Source organism: Serinus canaria, chromosome 26 (genome assembly GCF_022539315.1).
Source record: "Serinus canaria isolate serCan28SL12 chromosome 26, serCan2020, whole genome shotgun sequence".
NCBI lineage: Eukaryota > Metazoa > Chordata > Aves > Passeriformes > Fringillidae > Serinus > Serinus canaria.
In genome coordinates, this window is record NC_066339.1 from 912,604 (window position 1) to 928,305 (window position 15,702).

The 15,702-nt window shown below is 59.2% G+C and overlaps 1 protein-coding gene across 1 annotated transcript in view; it reads right to left on the reverse strand.

The window, feature by feature from the left end:
- Positions 1-1,110: 1,110 nt before the first annotated feature.
- Positions 1,111-15,702, reverse strand: part of NAV1 (neuron navigator 1) — a 74,402-nt gene continuing 59,810 nt past the window's right edge. The window contains exons 9-31 of the mRNA XM_050985207.1: positions 14,885-15,578; positions 14,327-14,782; positions 14,095-14,136; positions 13,792-13,940; positions 13,013-13,183; positions 12,454-12,506; positions 12,101-12,178; positions 11,824-11,907; positions 11,596-11,707; positions 10,905-11,026; positions 8,923-9,119; positions 8,674-8,836; positions 8,361-8,535; positions 8,054-8,151; positions 7,833-7,928; positions 7,522-7,681; positions 7,190-7,425; positions 6,943-7,097; positions 6,686-6,757; positions 6,236-6,432; positions 5,594-5,712; positions 5,182-5,379; positions 1,111-4,670 (exon numbers count right to left, since the gene is read on the reverse strand). Of these exons, the coding sequence (XP_050841164.1) occupies positions 4,575-4,670; positions 5,182-5,379; positions 5,594-5,712; positions 6,236-6,432; positions 6,686-6,757; positions 6,943-7,097; positions 7,190-7,425; positions 7,522-7,681; positions 7,833-7,928; positions 8,054-8,151; positions 8,361-8,535; positions 8,674-8,836; positions 8,923-9,119; positions 10,905-11,026; positions 11,596-11,707; positions 11,824-11,907; positions 12,101-12,178; positions 12,454-12,506; positions 13,013-13,183; positions 13,792-13,940; positions 14,095-14,136; positions 14,327-14,782; positions 14,885-15,578 (3,923 nt within the window). The 3' untranslated portion in view covers positions 1,111-4,574. The remainder of the gene's footprint in view (positions 4,671-5,181; positions 5,380-5,593; positions 5,713-6,235; positions 6,433-6,685; positions 6,758-6,942; positions 7,098-7,189; positions 7,426-7,521; positions 7,682-7,832; positions 7,929-8,053; positions 8,152-8,360; positions 8,536-8,673; positions 8,837-8,922; positions 9,120-10,904; positions 11,027-11,595; positions 11,708-11,823; positions 11,908-12,100; positions 12,179-12,453; positions 12,507-13,012; positions 13,184-13,791; positions 13,941-14,094; positions 14,137-14,326; positions 14,783-14,884; positions 15,579-15,702) is intronic.

The window sequence follows — 15,702 nt, forward strand, 5'->3', positions numbered from 1 at the left end:
AACGAACTCGTGTGAACTCGCCCTGCGGGGGGAGCGGGAGCCGATGGGAAGAGCCCTCTCCTGGCCCTGGATCCGCCACTGCAGCCTCTTACAGCTCATCGCCATCCCGTCATTAATTAACGGCTCCTGAAGCATCTGTCCCTGCTCCAGCCTCGCTCTCCGGAGGGGAAAACAGATTTGGAGACGCCGCGGAAAGACCGGACTCTCCCTGCCTGCTTCAGCCACCAGCCGTGCTCTGTTGCAGGCAGAGCAACGGGATTTGCAGAAAGGACACCGTCCCGATGTGGCGTCTGCCACCACCATGTCCTTTCAGGAGATCAGATCAGACCTGGTGAGGCAAAAAGAGCCCTGGGAATGCCCACCCACCCCAAGCCCTCCTCCCCCCCTGCTCACCTCAGGAAGGACCTGTCTCTCCTGCACCAGGAAAGGGACCTTCTGCTTTCCATGTCCTGAACTGCCAAGATTCCAAATCCGGAGCATTTCTGCCCACCCCAGACTTTACAGGAGTGTGACCTCGGGAGAGAGGTCCCTAATCCCTAAAACTGCTCCCAGCATCCTGCAAAACAGCCAAGATTTCAACCCAGGAGTGTTCCTACTTGGGCTCCCTTCCCATACTTTGCGGGAAGGCAACTACCAAGGACAGGTGTAGATACTTTGAGGGCTTGAGCCCCTCTGCTCTGGAAACAGGCTAGGAGAGATGGGGGATACTGAGCCTGGAGAGAAGGCTCTGGGGAGAACTTAAGAGCCCCTTCCAGTCCCTCTCCCTTCCAAGAGAGCTGGAGAGGAACTTTGGGCAAGGGCCTGGAGGGACAAGACAAGAGGGAATGGCTTCAAACTGCCAGAGGGCAGGGTTAGATGGAATATTGGGAAGGAATTCTTGGCTGTGAGGGAGGTGAGGCCCTGGCTCAGGCTGCCCAGAGCAGCTGTGGCCACCCTATCCCTGGAAATGCTCAAGGCCAGGGACTTGGAGCAACCTGGGATAGTGCAAGGTGTTCCTTCCACTGAGATGAGGTTTAAGGTCCTTTCCCAAACCATCATGATTCTATGATGTTTACAACTGCCCTCCCCTCTGCCATGCAGGGACAGAGCCACAGACACAGGACCAGGAGCCAACAGTACAGGAGATCACTTTATTGAATCCAATGGTGTTAGACAGACGACTGAGAAGAGACATGCCAGTTGGTGCGGGCAGTGTGGGCAGCAGGAGCTGACTTGGTGCAGGGCTGGATTTGTTTCTGTCTTTTCAGAATATCCTCAAGCCTTTTCCTGGCTTCCTTTTATGTTTCCTTTAAAATTTCTTTGAAGTAAAAACAACTAATCGTGGAAAGAGTCCAGATGGTGTTTGTTTGTTCCCTATGATTGTTCCCGCAGCTATATACAACGTGGGGCTGGGTCTCAACATCAGGTATAAAATGGAGCGAGTTTACAAACGTTGAGGGTGCAAGGAAAAAGCAAAAACAGACAGGCGTGAGTAGAAATCTGGACCAAAATCTTAAAGAGAAATTTAAAAAGTGCTATAAAACCCTTTGTCAGGAATACCATGCAGTTAAGAAACACAAAACCCAGTCAATTACACAGATAATCTAGAACAGGAATTTGTCTCTTTCATCTTTTATTTAATTAAAAAAAGGTTGTTTGTGTTTATTAGAAAAAAGCTAAAATTGTAAGGTTCAGGCCACCAGGCAGCAGCAGCTCGAGGGGGCAGGAGGGTGAGGCACTGCCATCACCCACATCCAGCCCCTCAGGGGGACTCCCAGGGACCATGGGCACCTTTGGGGGCAACTGGCACCTCTGAAGGTAGCAGATGCCTTTGGGGACAGCAGGCACCTTTGTGGACAACAGGCACCTTTGGGGGTGGTGCGCACCCTTAGAGGTGGCAGGAGGATGAGTTAAAGCAATCCTTGGACCCTTTCCCTGGGGACAGAGAGGCTCAGCCCACAGCCAGGGCTTTGCCCCAGACAGCTGCCAGCCCTGGGGATGTGAGGTGCTTGGTGTAAGCCAGGAGGAATCCACCAGGACCTGGCCCCTCCAGACAGGTAACCACAGCCAAGCCCCCACCCAGCTAATCCCAGGGGCTGCTGGCATGGCCCTTCTCCTTCCCCCGGAGATTTCTCCTGGATCACACCCCACTGGCCACTCACCTCCAGCTGCCAGGGCTGAGGGGATGGCACAAGGGGCAGCCCTGACCTGGGAAGGGACGGCAAACCTGCAGGACACAGGCCAGGGGATGCTTAGCAGTGGGGGACAGCTACAGTTTGGTCCAGGTTTGGGTGGCTCCCTGGAGGAGTCAGAAAAGAAAGCTCAGGCAAAGCTGCCCCTCTTCCCACAGGACTCCTCAGGGCACCTTGGCACAGGGCAGCCACCAAAGGTGCATCAGTCCCTTCCCTCCCTGTGCACCAGAGTCCCAAGGAGGGTGAGAGGGGCTGGAGGGAACAGCTGAGTTCCCATTGCAGACCTCGAGTGGCTGCTGGGCCGGAGTCTCATACAATCAGAAAAGAAGTCAGCACAGCACAGTCATCACAGAGTACAAAAAAAACCCAAAACCAGGGACAAGGCGCAGGGCCGGGCCCCCCCAACCCACACAGGGCGTTCCACGACAGATCTATGTACAGTGAGTCCTCGACACAAGAGAAGGCGAAGAGAAAGCCCTAACGCCCAAGCCAGCATGGGGAAGAGATCCCGGAGAGCCCCGTGGGGAGGGGCTGGGCTGGCTGGCCCCGAAGGCAGCAGGAGGCTGTTGGACAGACGAAGAAGTGGGAGAAGTGAGCACCATGGGGCGGCGAGGCGGGACACACCGGCCAAGAGCACCGAGGGCAGAGGGCGCGGCAGCCTCCGGGGGCACTGTGGGAAATGCCTGTTCCAGAGGGGTGTGGGGCCTCCCCGAAGGCCACACCAGCTGCAGCACAGGGGGCTGAGGCTGCCCAGTCCCCAGTCTGGCAGAGTTTGGGGACAGAGTGGGCTCAGTTGATCTGGCCCTGGGGTCACCGCTCTCCATTTGTCTCTCCAGGGCCCCAGAAAAATGTGGGGGCTGAGCTGGAGGGCAGCAGGGAGGAGGGGACCCCAGAGCCCAAGGGCACAGGATGGCAGTGCAGACCTGCAGGGCACCCCACAACCATGGCTAGGGACAGGCCAGTGAGGGTGCTGCAGGCAGCAGTCCCAGCACCTTCATTCCATCCCATCCAAGCTGGCTTTGGGGACAGAGGATACTGGAGCAGGCTGTGACAGCACTGTCCCAAGGCCCACGTGCCCCCTTCCTGCATGGCCAGAGATTAAGGCACCACGGCAGCACCGGGGCCGACCCTCTCCATGGAGTCTGGCCTTTTGACAATGCAGGATAAGGCCAGGAGGACACAGGGCAGCCTCAGGTACCCCCAGAGCACCAACACAGACCCTGCCAGGCTACAGGAAGGCACAAGGCCAGGGGGAGCAGGCAGCATGGGGAGAAACCTCAGGCTCACTGACCTACAGCCCCAGGCCTGGCAGCACCAAGGTGATGAGAGGTTGGTTGGCCCCCTCTCCACCAAGAGGACAGGGATGGCATCCAGCTGCTCAGGGATGGGACAGCAGCAGCAGCCTCCCCATACCCCAGTACCACAGGGAGGGGATGCTCTGTGGCATCCCAGCCTGGTGGGAGACACCACCCCAATGCCCTGTGCCTTGGAGGAGGAGGGTGATGCCATGTGAGGGGCTGCTCTGGGAGCCTCCTGCTGCCACCTGCCTCCACACTGGCCCCCAAATTCCACCTCAGCCAACCTGTGCAGCCCCAGGAGGTGGGTTCAGGGACTGGAGATTGTCCAGTGAGCACCAGTTTTGTGACAGAGGTGGTTTGAGTGGTGAAACCAACAGCTGCAAAAAAAAACCAAAGGGGAAGGACACTACTGCCAGGGAAGCAGTAGGCACCAGGCCACAGCCTCCTGGCCAGGAGAGCGAAGTACCAGAACAAAAAAAGGACAAAGCAAAGTCTGGACTCGGCCAAAGGAAAAGGGGAAACAAAATAAAATAAGAAAAGCAGGGGTTTTGGGCTGTCCTGGTTACAGCGGCTGCCGTGCAGGTGGAACAGGAAATGCACAGAGAGCAGCATGAGCCGTGCTCCCCTTGGCTGACATGGGGTGGGAGCTCCACAGTGGAGGCTCTGGTGGCTTTGCCCAGTGGGCACAGAGGGAGCCAGAGCCCCTCATGCCCACGTGTTCATACTGCAGCCCCAGCTCCTCCTGTGCCCCCAGCTGTGGCTCAGGTGGCTCCCGCGGGGTTCCTGCCCCACGCAGGGGCCTTCCTGCAGCTCCTGGGAGCCAGGGCTCAACCTCAGGGTCACCTTGGTCCCAAAGCCCAAGAGTTTGCAATAGAGACGGAAAAAAACCAAGAAGAGAAACCAGGATTCTCCTACCCCCAGGGTTGGGAGGGGAGATGGTAACTCTTTCACAGATGAGCCGAATTTCCCAGGCTCCACCAGGACATGCCAGAGCCCTGCTCTTCTCCTCTCCGCTTGCTCGCCAGCCCCACGCTCCTGGGCACCAAAGGAAAAGGAGAGCAGCCCAGCAGCAGCTCCCCTCCACCTGGGCTGGCACATCTGGGCCTCACAGAGTCGACTGCAGGTCGGGGTCCACCATGGTCTCACGGTCTGGAGACTCAATGTAGTTGGCAGCTTCCTGGAGCTTCAGCAGCATGGCCATCTGTGGGGACAGGAGCATGGCAGGAGCCTGAGGGGTACAGGAGGCCCACAGGTGACTGGGGAGGCCACTTGGCCCTTCTTGCCCTCCCAAACCAGCCTTGCTGGAAAGCTCCTTAAAGGGTAAAGCAAATCCCAGAGATGCTGCAGAATCCCTCCCTTGCACCAAGACACAGCCTCGAGCACAGCTGGAATGCTCAAGACTCAAGTGTGCCAAAGCAGCATCAGCTGGCATCAGCTGTGGAGCCAGCAGCCTCTCCAGGTGACACATCAGGACATGTAGGAGCACATGTGCCTATGGCTCTGCATGTGGACATGATGCCTCGTGGAGGGTCATGTCGTGCCCTTTCACTGGCATGTCACCATGTGTCCTGGTGTGCAGCCCACCTCACCCACTGCTTCTCCCGGGAGCACAAAGTGTTTCTGCACCCCAAACCAGGCTTTTTACACTGAGAATTAACTGGGAAAGCAAAGCTCTGCCCTGCTCTCCCAGCCCCTCCTGCTGGCCAGCCTACCAGCGGGTCTGAGTCCAGGGAGCTGGGCGTGGTGTCCTTCACGGTGCGCTCCTCAGGGGGGGACACGGTGCTCTGGGGCCCGATGGTGGGCGGGGGCAGGTGGTACAGCTTGGACTGGTCCTGCTGCGCTGACGGCCAGGGCAGGGTGTCCCGCACCCACTCCACAGGGTCCTCCCAGGCTGCCTTCTGCCCGTGGACCTGTGGCAGGGATCAAGTGGCAGCCATCCCCTCAGTACATGCCAGAGCCAGCAATGTGGCACCCTGAGCCCCCCAGGACAGTGCCATGTGCCACAGGTTACAGGGACTGACAGAGCTGTCACCTGCACCCATCATCCCAGTGCCTCCCCCCGACGGCTGTATCAGTGTGTCCCCGTCCCGGTTTGCATTCTAACATGCCAGCAGCACTGGCTACCTTGAGCCCATCTTTTGCCCCCTCCTGCAGATAAGGGATGATGGAATTGTTCCACAGGTCAATGAACCAGGTCCGAAAATCCTCAATTCCAATAGGGCAGGACAGAAAGAAGCAGGGACCTGTGGGGGGAAGGCAGACAGTGGAAATGGGAGCTGGGTGCCCCTCCTCCAGTCACTGGGCCTGAGGCTCAGAGCTATGAGGTGGGCACACACTTCACTGTGTGTGCCCACCAGTGGCTGGAAGGGGGCCCTTGGGAACAGTAACTAGGCACCATCCACCTGCACAGCAGACATACAGCATCTCCCAGGCAAGGAAGGGGGCTGCTAAGTCCAATCTATCCCCCAAAAAGCCTGGTGAGGCATGGGAGATTCACCTGGGAAAACACAGCCCCTCCATGCCCAGGGAAGGGTGCTGGGAGGACTGGCAGCATTGGCTGACAACCCTAGTGACAGCTCCCAAAGGAACAAAGACCACCCAGGGAAGAACAACGCTTGTGTGCATCACCCACCAGCTGTGGTTTGTGGGACTGGGAGACACAGGGAACACATCAGCGCCCCCTGAGCTCCTCTGGGAGGGTTTGGTCCCAGTCCCCATGGTTCCTCACAGCCTGGGGCAGAGGAGGAAGGTGAGGCAAGGCCGTACCGATGAGGAAGTCGGATGTGCTGTGTTTTTCCAGAAAGGTGTGCAAATGGTACCAGAGCTTGGGCACCCAGTCCAGCACCCGCAGCAGCTCCTCCTTGTTGGCGTTGATGTCCGTGTCCGACTCCAGCAGCTTCCGCCGCAGGTAGCGCACCAGGAAGCCATTGGCCGGCTCCACGTTGTTGGAGAAGGTCAGCATCCTGGGGGAGGACTCCAGTGGTCAGGGCTGGGTCTCCACACAAGCTGCCCTGTTCCCCAGCACTCTTGAGGTCCTCCTTGCATCCCCACCCTGCATTTGCCTGAGGCTGGGGAATATCAGGTCCTTCTGGGATAGCAGGGAGAGGCCTGGGGGCTCAATCCCACTCAGGGTCCCCAGCCATAGGATATGACCACAGAAACACCCAGGTACAAGTCCCTGGGTCCCCCCCAAAGATGATCCCCAGGGATTCCTACCTGAAGCTGAGATGGAGGCCGTGGTTTGGGGTCATCTTCACAGGCTGGTTGGTAGTGCCAATGATATACGGACTGAGTGAGCGACAGAGAGACAAGATTCATGAGAGAAAGCCTCTGAGTCTCCCCTGCCCAAGGCAGAGCTGATCTGGGCACAGCAGACATTGGGGCCTCATCCCCACAGCCCAGCGACCTCGGTGAGAGCAGGGAGCACATGTGTGCCATGGGGCTGCACTGGAGGGGTGCAGAGGGGCTCTCACCATTTGTGGTACTTGCAGGTGAGTGCCCCGTTGACGAGCTCGCTGATGGAGCCCGCCTCACTGAGGTCGTCCAGGAGGATCACCAGCGGCACGTCCGCCGTGCCCGTCTCTCGGTCGATCTGGTTGGCCAGGTTGGACAGGTACAGCTGAAGATCCTGGAACAAACAGGTCGGGTGTCACGTGTGGGGCCATGGCATGACTGCCATGGGGACCACGGCACCAGTGCCCACAGGGACACCGCCCAGACCTTGCAGGACTGCTGGTGCATATTGAAGGTGCTGACGATGCCCTCGGTGACGTCCCGACCCGAGCGCTCCACCAGGTACTCGGCCAGGCGGTTGGTCAGGTAGGTCTTGCCGGTGCCACTGGGCCCCGAGAGGATGAGGCGGCGGTGTTTCAGCAGGAGGCTGATGTAGTGCTGCATCATGGGCTTGGGGATGAGTGTTTCGAACACCAGGCTGTCCACGCACTTCTCTTTCAAGCCTGTGGGCAGGGGAGGGCGAGGGTCCACTCACACCCTGTAATATCCCCAGACAGCAGGGACATGGCCCAGCCATGGAGCCCCTCTGCCACACTGACCTTTGAGTGTCACGACAACGCTGGTCAGGCCGCGGCGGCACAGTGGCAGCTCCGGCGGCTCCGTGTCCAGCACCCGCTTGATGTGGCTGATGCTGTAGCCATAGATGGACTCGGTGCTGAGCCCCAGCGTGGATGCAGGATCCATCTTAGTGATGTAATCCTACATGGAGAAGAACAGGGCTGTCAGTGCCCCCTGAGGGATGGCAGAGAGCAGCTCCAAGAAAGCTGAGGAGGACCTGGGCCAGGAATAGCAGGTGTGGTGGAGCAGTGTCAAAGGATGGCTCTCTAAAGAGTGCTCTTTTTGCTCCTACCTTGAAGACCTGGCAGACAGCCTCATCCAGCATCTTCCAGTCCACCTTCCCGCTCACCTTGGTCCAGCCCAAGAAAAATTCCTGCTGCTTGAGGTCCTAGGAGCCAAGGCAGAAGTGTGCAGTGCTGCAGCAAGACATCCAGCCCCAGGAGGCATCCTTTGCCCCTCTGTCAAGGCCATGACATGGTGACAGGTCAGGCTCCCCACAGAGCCCACACTTACCCCCTTGATGATGTGCTGGGGTGGCATGCGCACCACAATCCGCAGCGTCAGCTCATCCTTCTGGGTGCCAGCACTGACAGCATCCATGGGGGACATGTCTGAGGATGGAGCAGTGAGGCTATGCTGGCCAGAGGCAAACCAGGCCTGGCTGTGCCCAGCCAGAGGCAAATCCTGCTGTGGCCAACAGCAGCACCAGCTGCATGACAGATCCCCTGCTCACTCCAGGTGAGCAGCAGCATGTTGCCACCATGCACACTCCTCCCTATCCCAGCCCTTGCCCATCTGCCAGCAGCTCTATCACCCCTACCTGCATCCCCTGGGCTGGGGCTGAAGGCATGACCAAGGGTGAGACCCAAGGAGCGCCGTGGTGAAGAGGAGGCTGATGTGCTCGTGATATGGCTGGGAACAGCACCTAGCACTGCTGAAGGCCCAGGGGCCACCTTGAGACGGTCATTCTCAGCCTTCAGGAGGTCTACCTCCAGCTGGGACACAACAAGGCAGGGCACAGGGTAAGGAGCTGTATGCCAGCAGCCCTCTGGGTTGCAGCACAGTGGTGAGAATGCAGGGACTGTGAGCACCTTGGTACTGAGAGCAGCCAGGCTGCTGGCAGGGGTCCTCACCTGCATGTTGTGCATGGTCTCCCGCAGCTGCTCCAGCTGGTGGGCTGAGTTAAGGGCCTCCAGGCGGATGTCTGTCAGCTTCATCTCCTTCTCCCACAGCTCTGACCGCAGCTCTGACACCTCCTTCTTCTCAGGCTGGCCCTCACTGTGGGCCTGGAAGAGCCTAGGCCAAGGGAGAGACCAGGTCTCACATGTGTCTCAGGCAGGAGCCTGCAGCCCCTGCCACTGGCCCTCCCTGGCCCCACATACTCAGCCGTGTCAATGCCCACAGAGGAGGATGTGGAGGACTTGATGGAGGGTGAGGCAGTCTCTGTGGAGCCATGCTGTAGCTTGGGGGAGGAGGGGGCTGACGAGTCTGGCGTGGCGATCTCCTCTATGTCAGAGTAGGACGAAGCTGATTTGGGGCCTTTCTTGATGCTGAAGGCCTTATTGAAAGAGCTGCGTAGCTACAGGAGAAGGAAAACTTGTTAGAGACAGTCCAAAGTGCAGCCTCACAAGCAGAGACCTGGCCTGGTCCTGCCCTGTCTGTCCAGGACACAGTCTGAGCTGGGACCAGTACAACCACACCCATCACAAAGGCAGCACCTCCACCATACTGGGAAGGCTGCAGCCTGACCCCGCTCTGCTGGTACAGCAAATGGATGGGGTGCACAGCTCTTTGGGCAACACTCACCCCAGCCTGGATGGCACCAGACCCCCAAAGAGTGGGACCCATGTCCTGGTCAGGATGTCTCCCAGCCCTGCTCCCCACCAGCACCTACACCAAGCTGTTCAGGCATGGCACCAACACCCTGGTCCATCAAGAAGGGCCAATCCATCCCCACATTCACCCCACCACAGCCATTTCAGCATTTATTCACAGGGATGTCCCTTGCTCCAGCCACTGCAGAGCCAGGGTCCTGCCCCACACCTCCCTCTGCCCCGTGGATCCTGCTGGAAGCACAGAGGGGCAGCCAGCCCTCCACAGAGCATGCTGGTGTCTCACCTGAGCATGCAGCATGCACACAGCACACACAGAGCAGTGGTGGGTGAGCAGTGGGCTGGGGCCAGGGAGGGGGATGGACACTGCACAGGGACCAAACTGGACCCAAACTGGGTCCCACCAGCTGGTAGGAGAGCAGCAGGACGAGCACCCTGGGTTCACAACATGTGCCCTGGACTGCCAGGGCCTGCTCCAAGGGAAGGTGGGACAAAGAAGGGATGGAGAGCATACTGGATCTGTCCCAATCCCCACAGGCACTAGCAGACTGTTCTAGGGTGTTCCCAAAACCAAAAGCATTGCATTTCAGTGTAAACAAAGTAGGTATCCAACTCTGCTGATGGTGGGAGCAGGAAAGCACTGAGACCTATGTGGGTGCTGGCAGAAACAGAGCCACTTGAGACCACATCAGGCAGCCCTGGAGAGGCAGAGATGGGCAGTGCACTCCAGTGTCCTCAGTGACACTGGCAGGGCTGCACTAAGACCTCCATCCCAAAAGATTCAGTTACAGGAAGTCAGGAGAGTGCCTGCCTTCCCTAGGCAAGAAGGGGACTGTTCCCATCCATGGGGCAGGTCCACGTGAGTCTTTCCTGCTGTCTATCTATGGCCGTTCAAGCCCCTCCTTGTGGCTGTATATTTGTCCTTAACATCAAAGGAAGCAGCCAAGGTGGGCAGAGCCTGGCTGGGGACCCAGGATGGCCTGTGCTGGGGTTAGTGCCAGTGGGATGGATGGGATGGGGAGTGTATGAGCACCGTCCCATGAAATGGAGCAAGGGCCCTAGCTGGGCACAGGTGGATTGGACAGCATGGGACTTACCTCGTACACCTGGAAAAAAAGGGTTGAGGTCAGCATAGGGGAAGAGAAACAAAACAAAGCAAGACTTAATTGCACATCCAGCTCAGAGCTGCCTGGTGCAGGGAAGGGGCTGCCCGGCTGAGGTGTCAGCCCTCCACACTGTCAGAGCCTGCGTGCGCAGGAAGGAGACATGGGGGAATACACAAGGAAGCAGGCATGCAGGGCCAGGTCTGGGAAACTCCTGAAGGGGCTGGAGAAGTCCCAGCCAACAATTCAAGACACAAATCCATGGCAGTTACACTCTCCTCACCACTGCTGTCCCCAGAGGACAGGGGGCACCAACACTCTAAAGCCAAGGCAGACCGAGAGCAGTTGGTTTGTGGGGCTGACTTTGAGCAGACCTTGCCAGTGGCTCCCCAAGCCCTACTTCTCCTGCCAGTGCCCCATCCAACCCACCCAGCTCTTCTTCTTCTTCTTCTTGGCGTCAGCGTCCTTGCTGCTGCCGATGCTGGAGTGGCTGGTGATGCTGTTGAGGCTGGAGATGCTGTCAGAGGAGTTCTGCCGCTTGATGCGCAGCTCTGGGGTCCACCAGAGAAGCAGGAGAGATTGGGAAAGGAGGGATCAGCTACCTGCAACTGTCTCAAAACCAGAGCACCCTATGGTCCCCCCTCCCTACACCCCATTTCTCCTCCCACCCAACACCTTATGAGCTCTTGGTGCCACCTTGTAACAATGACATGGGACTCAGACACCACATGGGCACTGCCAGAGAGATGCCCAGGGCACATAGCACCCTGACAGCTCCTTGCACTCCCACTGGGGTTTTGGGGCTACAAACAGCACTTATGGGAACAAAGTCAATAGCAGCAGGCAAAACTGGCTGTTGGCAAGGGGCCTGGCAAGGAGGTCTCCCAAGACTGATAAACAACCATTCCCCTACATGCCAGCACTGTGACCTCCCATGGTGACAGCTCTGGCTGTCCATTCCTGGTTTCAGATACTCAAGGATCCCAGGTGGGGAAAAACTGCTGCGCAGGGCACCCTGTCTCCACATGAACTTCCCCTATGGGAGGGTGTGCCCTGGGGCCCTGTGCCAGTCCCAGCAGGAGCATCCCAAATCAGGAAGGGCTGCAGCATCATGCCTTACCTTTGGGGGTGACATCAGTGCCATTTAGAGCACCCTGGATCACAGCCTGGGCCTCTGAGTTCTTCTTCTTCAGGAAGTCAATGGTCTCTCGCAGGTCCAGCAGCTCAGTGTCCTGGGGCAGCAGAGTTGGGAGCCATGGAGTGCATCCCAATGGTGGAGAGCCCACCCAAGAGCACCCTTGGGGCAATCTCCCAAGTCCAGTACCCACGAGCCCCACAACACACCCACCTTCTCCTCGGCAGTCTCAGCCAGGTGCCGCAGGCGGGATGTCATGCTCACCAGGCTCTGCTCAAAGGCCGCCACCAGGTTGGCCTGGGAAAAGGGGAGAAACAGGTGAGCCCCCACACCTGGGCAAAACGCCATGGACAGGTGAGCACCCACTGCCAGGTGTGGGATGCAAAAGGCTGAACAGGAAATCAGGGCTTCTGTGGGCACATCCAGCACCAGCCCTATGCCCTGCATGGATGGAGTGGGGTGCCCCACAGGGGGTCCCATGGGGACTCACGTTAGCAGACAGCTGGGACGTCAGCGTGGCCACCTTCTCCTGCGAGGACTCCAGCTCACGGCGTAGCTTGCGGATTTGCTATGGGGAGAGAACGGAGAGATGAGAGGAGCCAGGCACTGCCCTCACTGGGGGCAGGAGCAGGCATGAGCAAAGGGTGTGGGCTCACCTCAGACTGCATCTTCTCCTCAGCCTGGCAGCATGAGAGCAGAGGGACAGACAGAGGCAGGCAGTCAGGGGGGCAGATAGGCACAGACAGGCTCAGCACCAGGCAGAGGCATGCACAGAGCCCCACCCCGTCCCACCCGGATCCCCCAGCCATGCACAAAGCAGCGCAGCACGGAGGTGGCTCTTACAGAGGAGTAGGTGGAGGATGCGCTGGAGGCCAGGGACAGCACCGATCCATGAACTGCAACACAGGAAAACCCGAGGTGTCAGGGTGCCCTCGAGAGCAGCACCCAGGGGCTATAGGTCAGGACACACCTAGTGACTGGGCTCTCAGGGGTGGTAGGCTCCGGGGTAGCCTGGCAGAGGTACAGGGTGGGATGGCAGCTGCTCAGCACTGCCCGTTTCTCAGTGCGTGCCCTCCACCTGCACCCTCCTCTCTGGGGAACCTGGGGGCTCTGCTGCCCTCCCTGTCTGCTTGGATCCCCTCCTCCCCAGTGTCACAGCACCCTGGGGGCAACCCAAGGACACTGAGTACCCATGGGGGTCAGGGCAGACCCAGGGCTGATGCCAGCACAGAGTCCAACAGAGCTCTCAGTGCTGCTGTCCCTGCTCTGATGCCAAGAACGGGACACAGCCACCCATCCAACAATGTCATGGCAGCACCAGTAGGAAGGAACAAGGGTGCAGGGAGCCCCACCAACCCTCTCCAGCCTCCTCTGCCTGGGCAGGAGCACAGCACATGCTCACCATCGTCCACAGGGTCCCGGAAAGAGCCCGAGCGGATCATGCCCTTGGACTTGTCGGCCAGGGAGAGGGTGCTGCCCATCTGGGAGGTGCTGTACAGCTCGAAGGTGGAGTCGTGGGTGGGGATGCTGTTGGAGCGGGTGATCCGTGGGGCTGTGGTGGCAGTGGGGCTCACTGCAAGGAGAAAGCGGGGAGGAGGCAGGGTCAGAGTCACACTGAGGACCTGCCATCAGGATGGGTTAGCAGGACTGGGAGCAATCCATGAGAGCTGTGATGCAGTGAGGAAGCAGGGATTGTGGTCCCAAAGCAGGGAGGGGCTGGGGAAAGCTAAAAGGCAGGTTGATGCTGGGAAGACCTAGACACCAGCATCAAGGTAATCACAGGGCTGAAAGACAAATCCATTGCCCCAGGGCCAAGTGGGTACCACTATGCCACGGCCCAACACCTGCAGGTGCAGGAGTGGAGCCTCCTGCCCCAACTTGTCTGCCTGGACCCCCCAAACACTCCAGGAACATTCAGGTCCTGGTCAGATCAGGGCAAGGCTTACTACCCCTTGCCCCGCCAGGCACCCCCAGAGGAGCAGTTATGGCCTGAGGCCCGAAGGTGGATGAGATGCCCTGAAGCAGAGGTGATGGACATCCCTGGTCCCAGTCCAGCACCCAAAGCACCAGGTGCTGGTGTTGGTGCTGTCAAGTAGATGAGCAGCGCCCAGAGGAGCAACAGCACATCACATAGGGAGCACGTGGAGCAGGAGGGAAGGGGCCAGCAGCGAGGGCACTGACCAATGCTGGTGAGCGGACCCTTCCCAACCAGCGCCATGGGGAGGGCGGGGGGCGAGGGCAGCTCCTGCTGCTCGTCCGACTCGGGGAGTCCGCTGACTGCGTGGGAGTGGCGCCGCTCCTTGGCCTCCTCCTGGGAGTGGAGCTGGTACCTGGGGAGCCGCAGACAGGCATGGTAAGATCGACCAGCACCGTCCCGCTCCCGCCCACTGCACTGCAGCCCAGCTTCCCTGGCTCAGGGGCACTGCCCTGGAAAGCCTCCCCTTCCCGTCCCAGCACCACACAAAGTCATTTGGGCTCTTTTACCTCAACCCCTTCTTGGGCAGTGTGTTCCTGTCGCGGTTGGCACTGGAAGGGAAGGAAAGATCAGTGACATCCCTGCACAGACTAGGGAAGGAATCATGGGGATTGAGTTGAAGGAACAGAGAGCTTTTCCCTAGAAATGTAGCAGGAAGAGACTCTGAAGCAGGGAAAGGACATGGCAGAACAGTGCCCATGAAGGTGCTGCAGCAGCCCACCAACCTGCTTCCAGACATACCTGTCCAGATGTGTGAGCCGGGGGCTCCCACTCCAGCCCAGCTCTCCTGCCTCTTCTTCCTCTTCCTCCTCTGTGCTGGCAGGCGGTGCAGCAGCAGGGGCAGGGGTGGTGGTGCTGCCCCCTGAAAAGGCACTGGGCAGGCTCATGGGCATCTGCAGGGATTCCATGCTGCGGTGAAGGCCAGAGAGCTTGGGGTACATCCTGCCCTCCTTGGGGACACTGAAGCCACCCATGAGCTCCAGGCCCTGGGAGAAGCTCGCCGAGTTGATGTTGAGGATGGGGGCAGGGCTGGGGCTGAAGCAGGGCGCAAGGTGCCCACCAGCTGGGTGCAGGTCCTGGAGCTTGGCAGTGTGCGGGGTGTGCAGCTCGCTGGAGGAGGGCAAGTCCAAGCTGTTGGAGTTGACCTTGTCCAAGTTGGCCAGCGAGGGAGGCTTCACATAGGTCTTGGCAGCTGCTCTGGAGGGGGGAAATAGACAAGGAAACAGGTGAGACTCAGGTACTGGTGCTGGGCACAGCCATGCCAGGTACCTGCTGCCCTCGGAGGTGGAAGGACTATACCTGAGAGGTGTAGGGGGCAGCTCAGCCACCTTGGCTGCTGGCGGGAGGTTGGCCTGGGCTTTTGGGGTGCTCTCAGGTGAGCTGGCACTCTTCAGGGTGCTGCATTCCGAGTCAAGTGCCACTGCCTTGGCCTTGGCCTTCTCCTTCTCACGGTCTGTCTGGTTCACAGGGGCTGGTGTGCCACGGCCAGTGCCAACCTTGGATGGCTCCTTGAGCCGCGACACTGAGATGCTTCCCTGCTTGGTGCTCAGCAGGCTGGGGTCAATGCTGCTGCTGACCGGCCGGGCTGCGCTGCGGCCCCCGGTCACGCTCATGGAGCTGGACTTGGCCGGCCGGGGCAGGCTGCGGTACTGGATGTTGGAGCGAGCCCCTGGTGCCAGGAACCCAGACTCAGGTGCATTGGAGACATCGAGGCTTGTCTTCCTCCCACTGACTGGCTTAACAGGGATGCCAGAGCTCTTCTGGATCTTGCCGAGAGTGGCCGAGCCCCCAGCCTGCATGACAGTGGCCGTGCCAGTGGTAGGAGCTGGTTTCTTGTAGCCAAAGGAGCTGGAGGATGAGGGGCGTGCAAGCCCTGATGGAGGCTTCTTGGCATCAGCGGTGCGGTCACGGCCGGCATCAGAGGAAGAGCGCTGCAGGCCCGTGTTCTTCACTGACAGCTTGCTCTTGTCGGTGACTTTGGTCTCTGGCTTGCCTGGTGGCAAGAATGGACAGGTTACTGTCCCTGGAGGCTTTGGGGACATTTGGAAGTGAACAAGCCCCGGCAGGATATGGACATCAGAGATGCAGGGATGTGACAGAGAAGGGACATGCCAGAC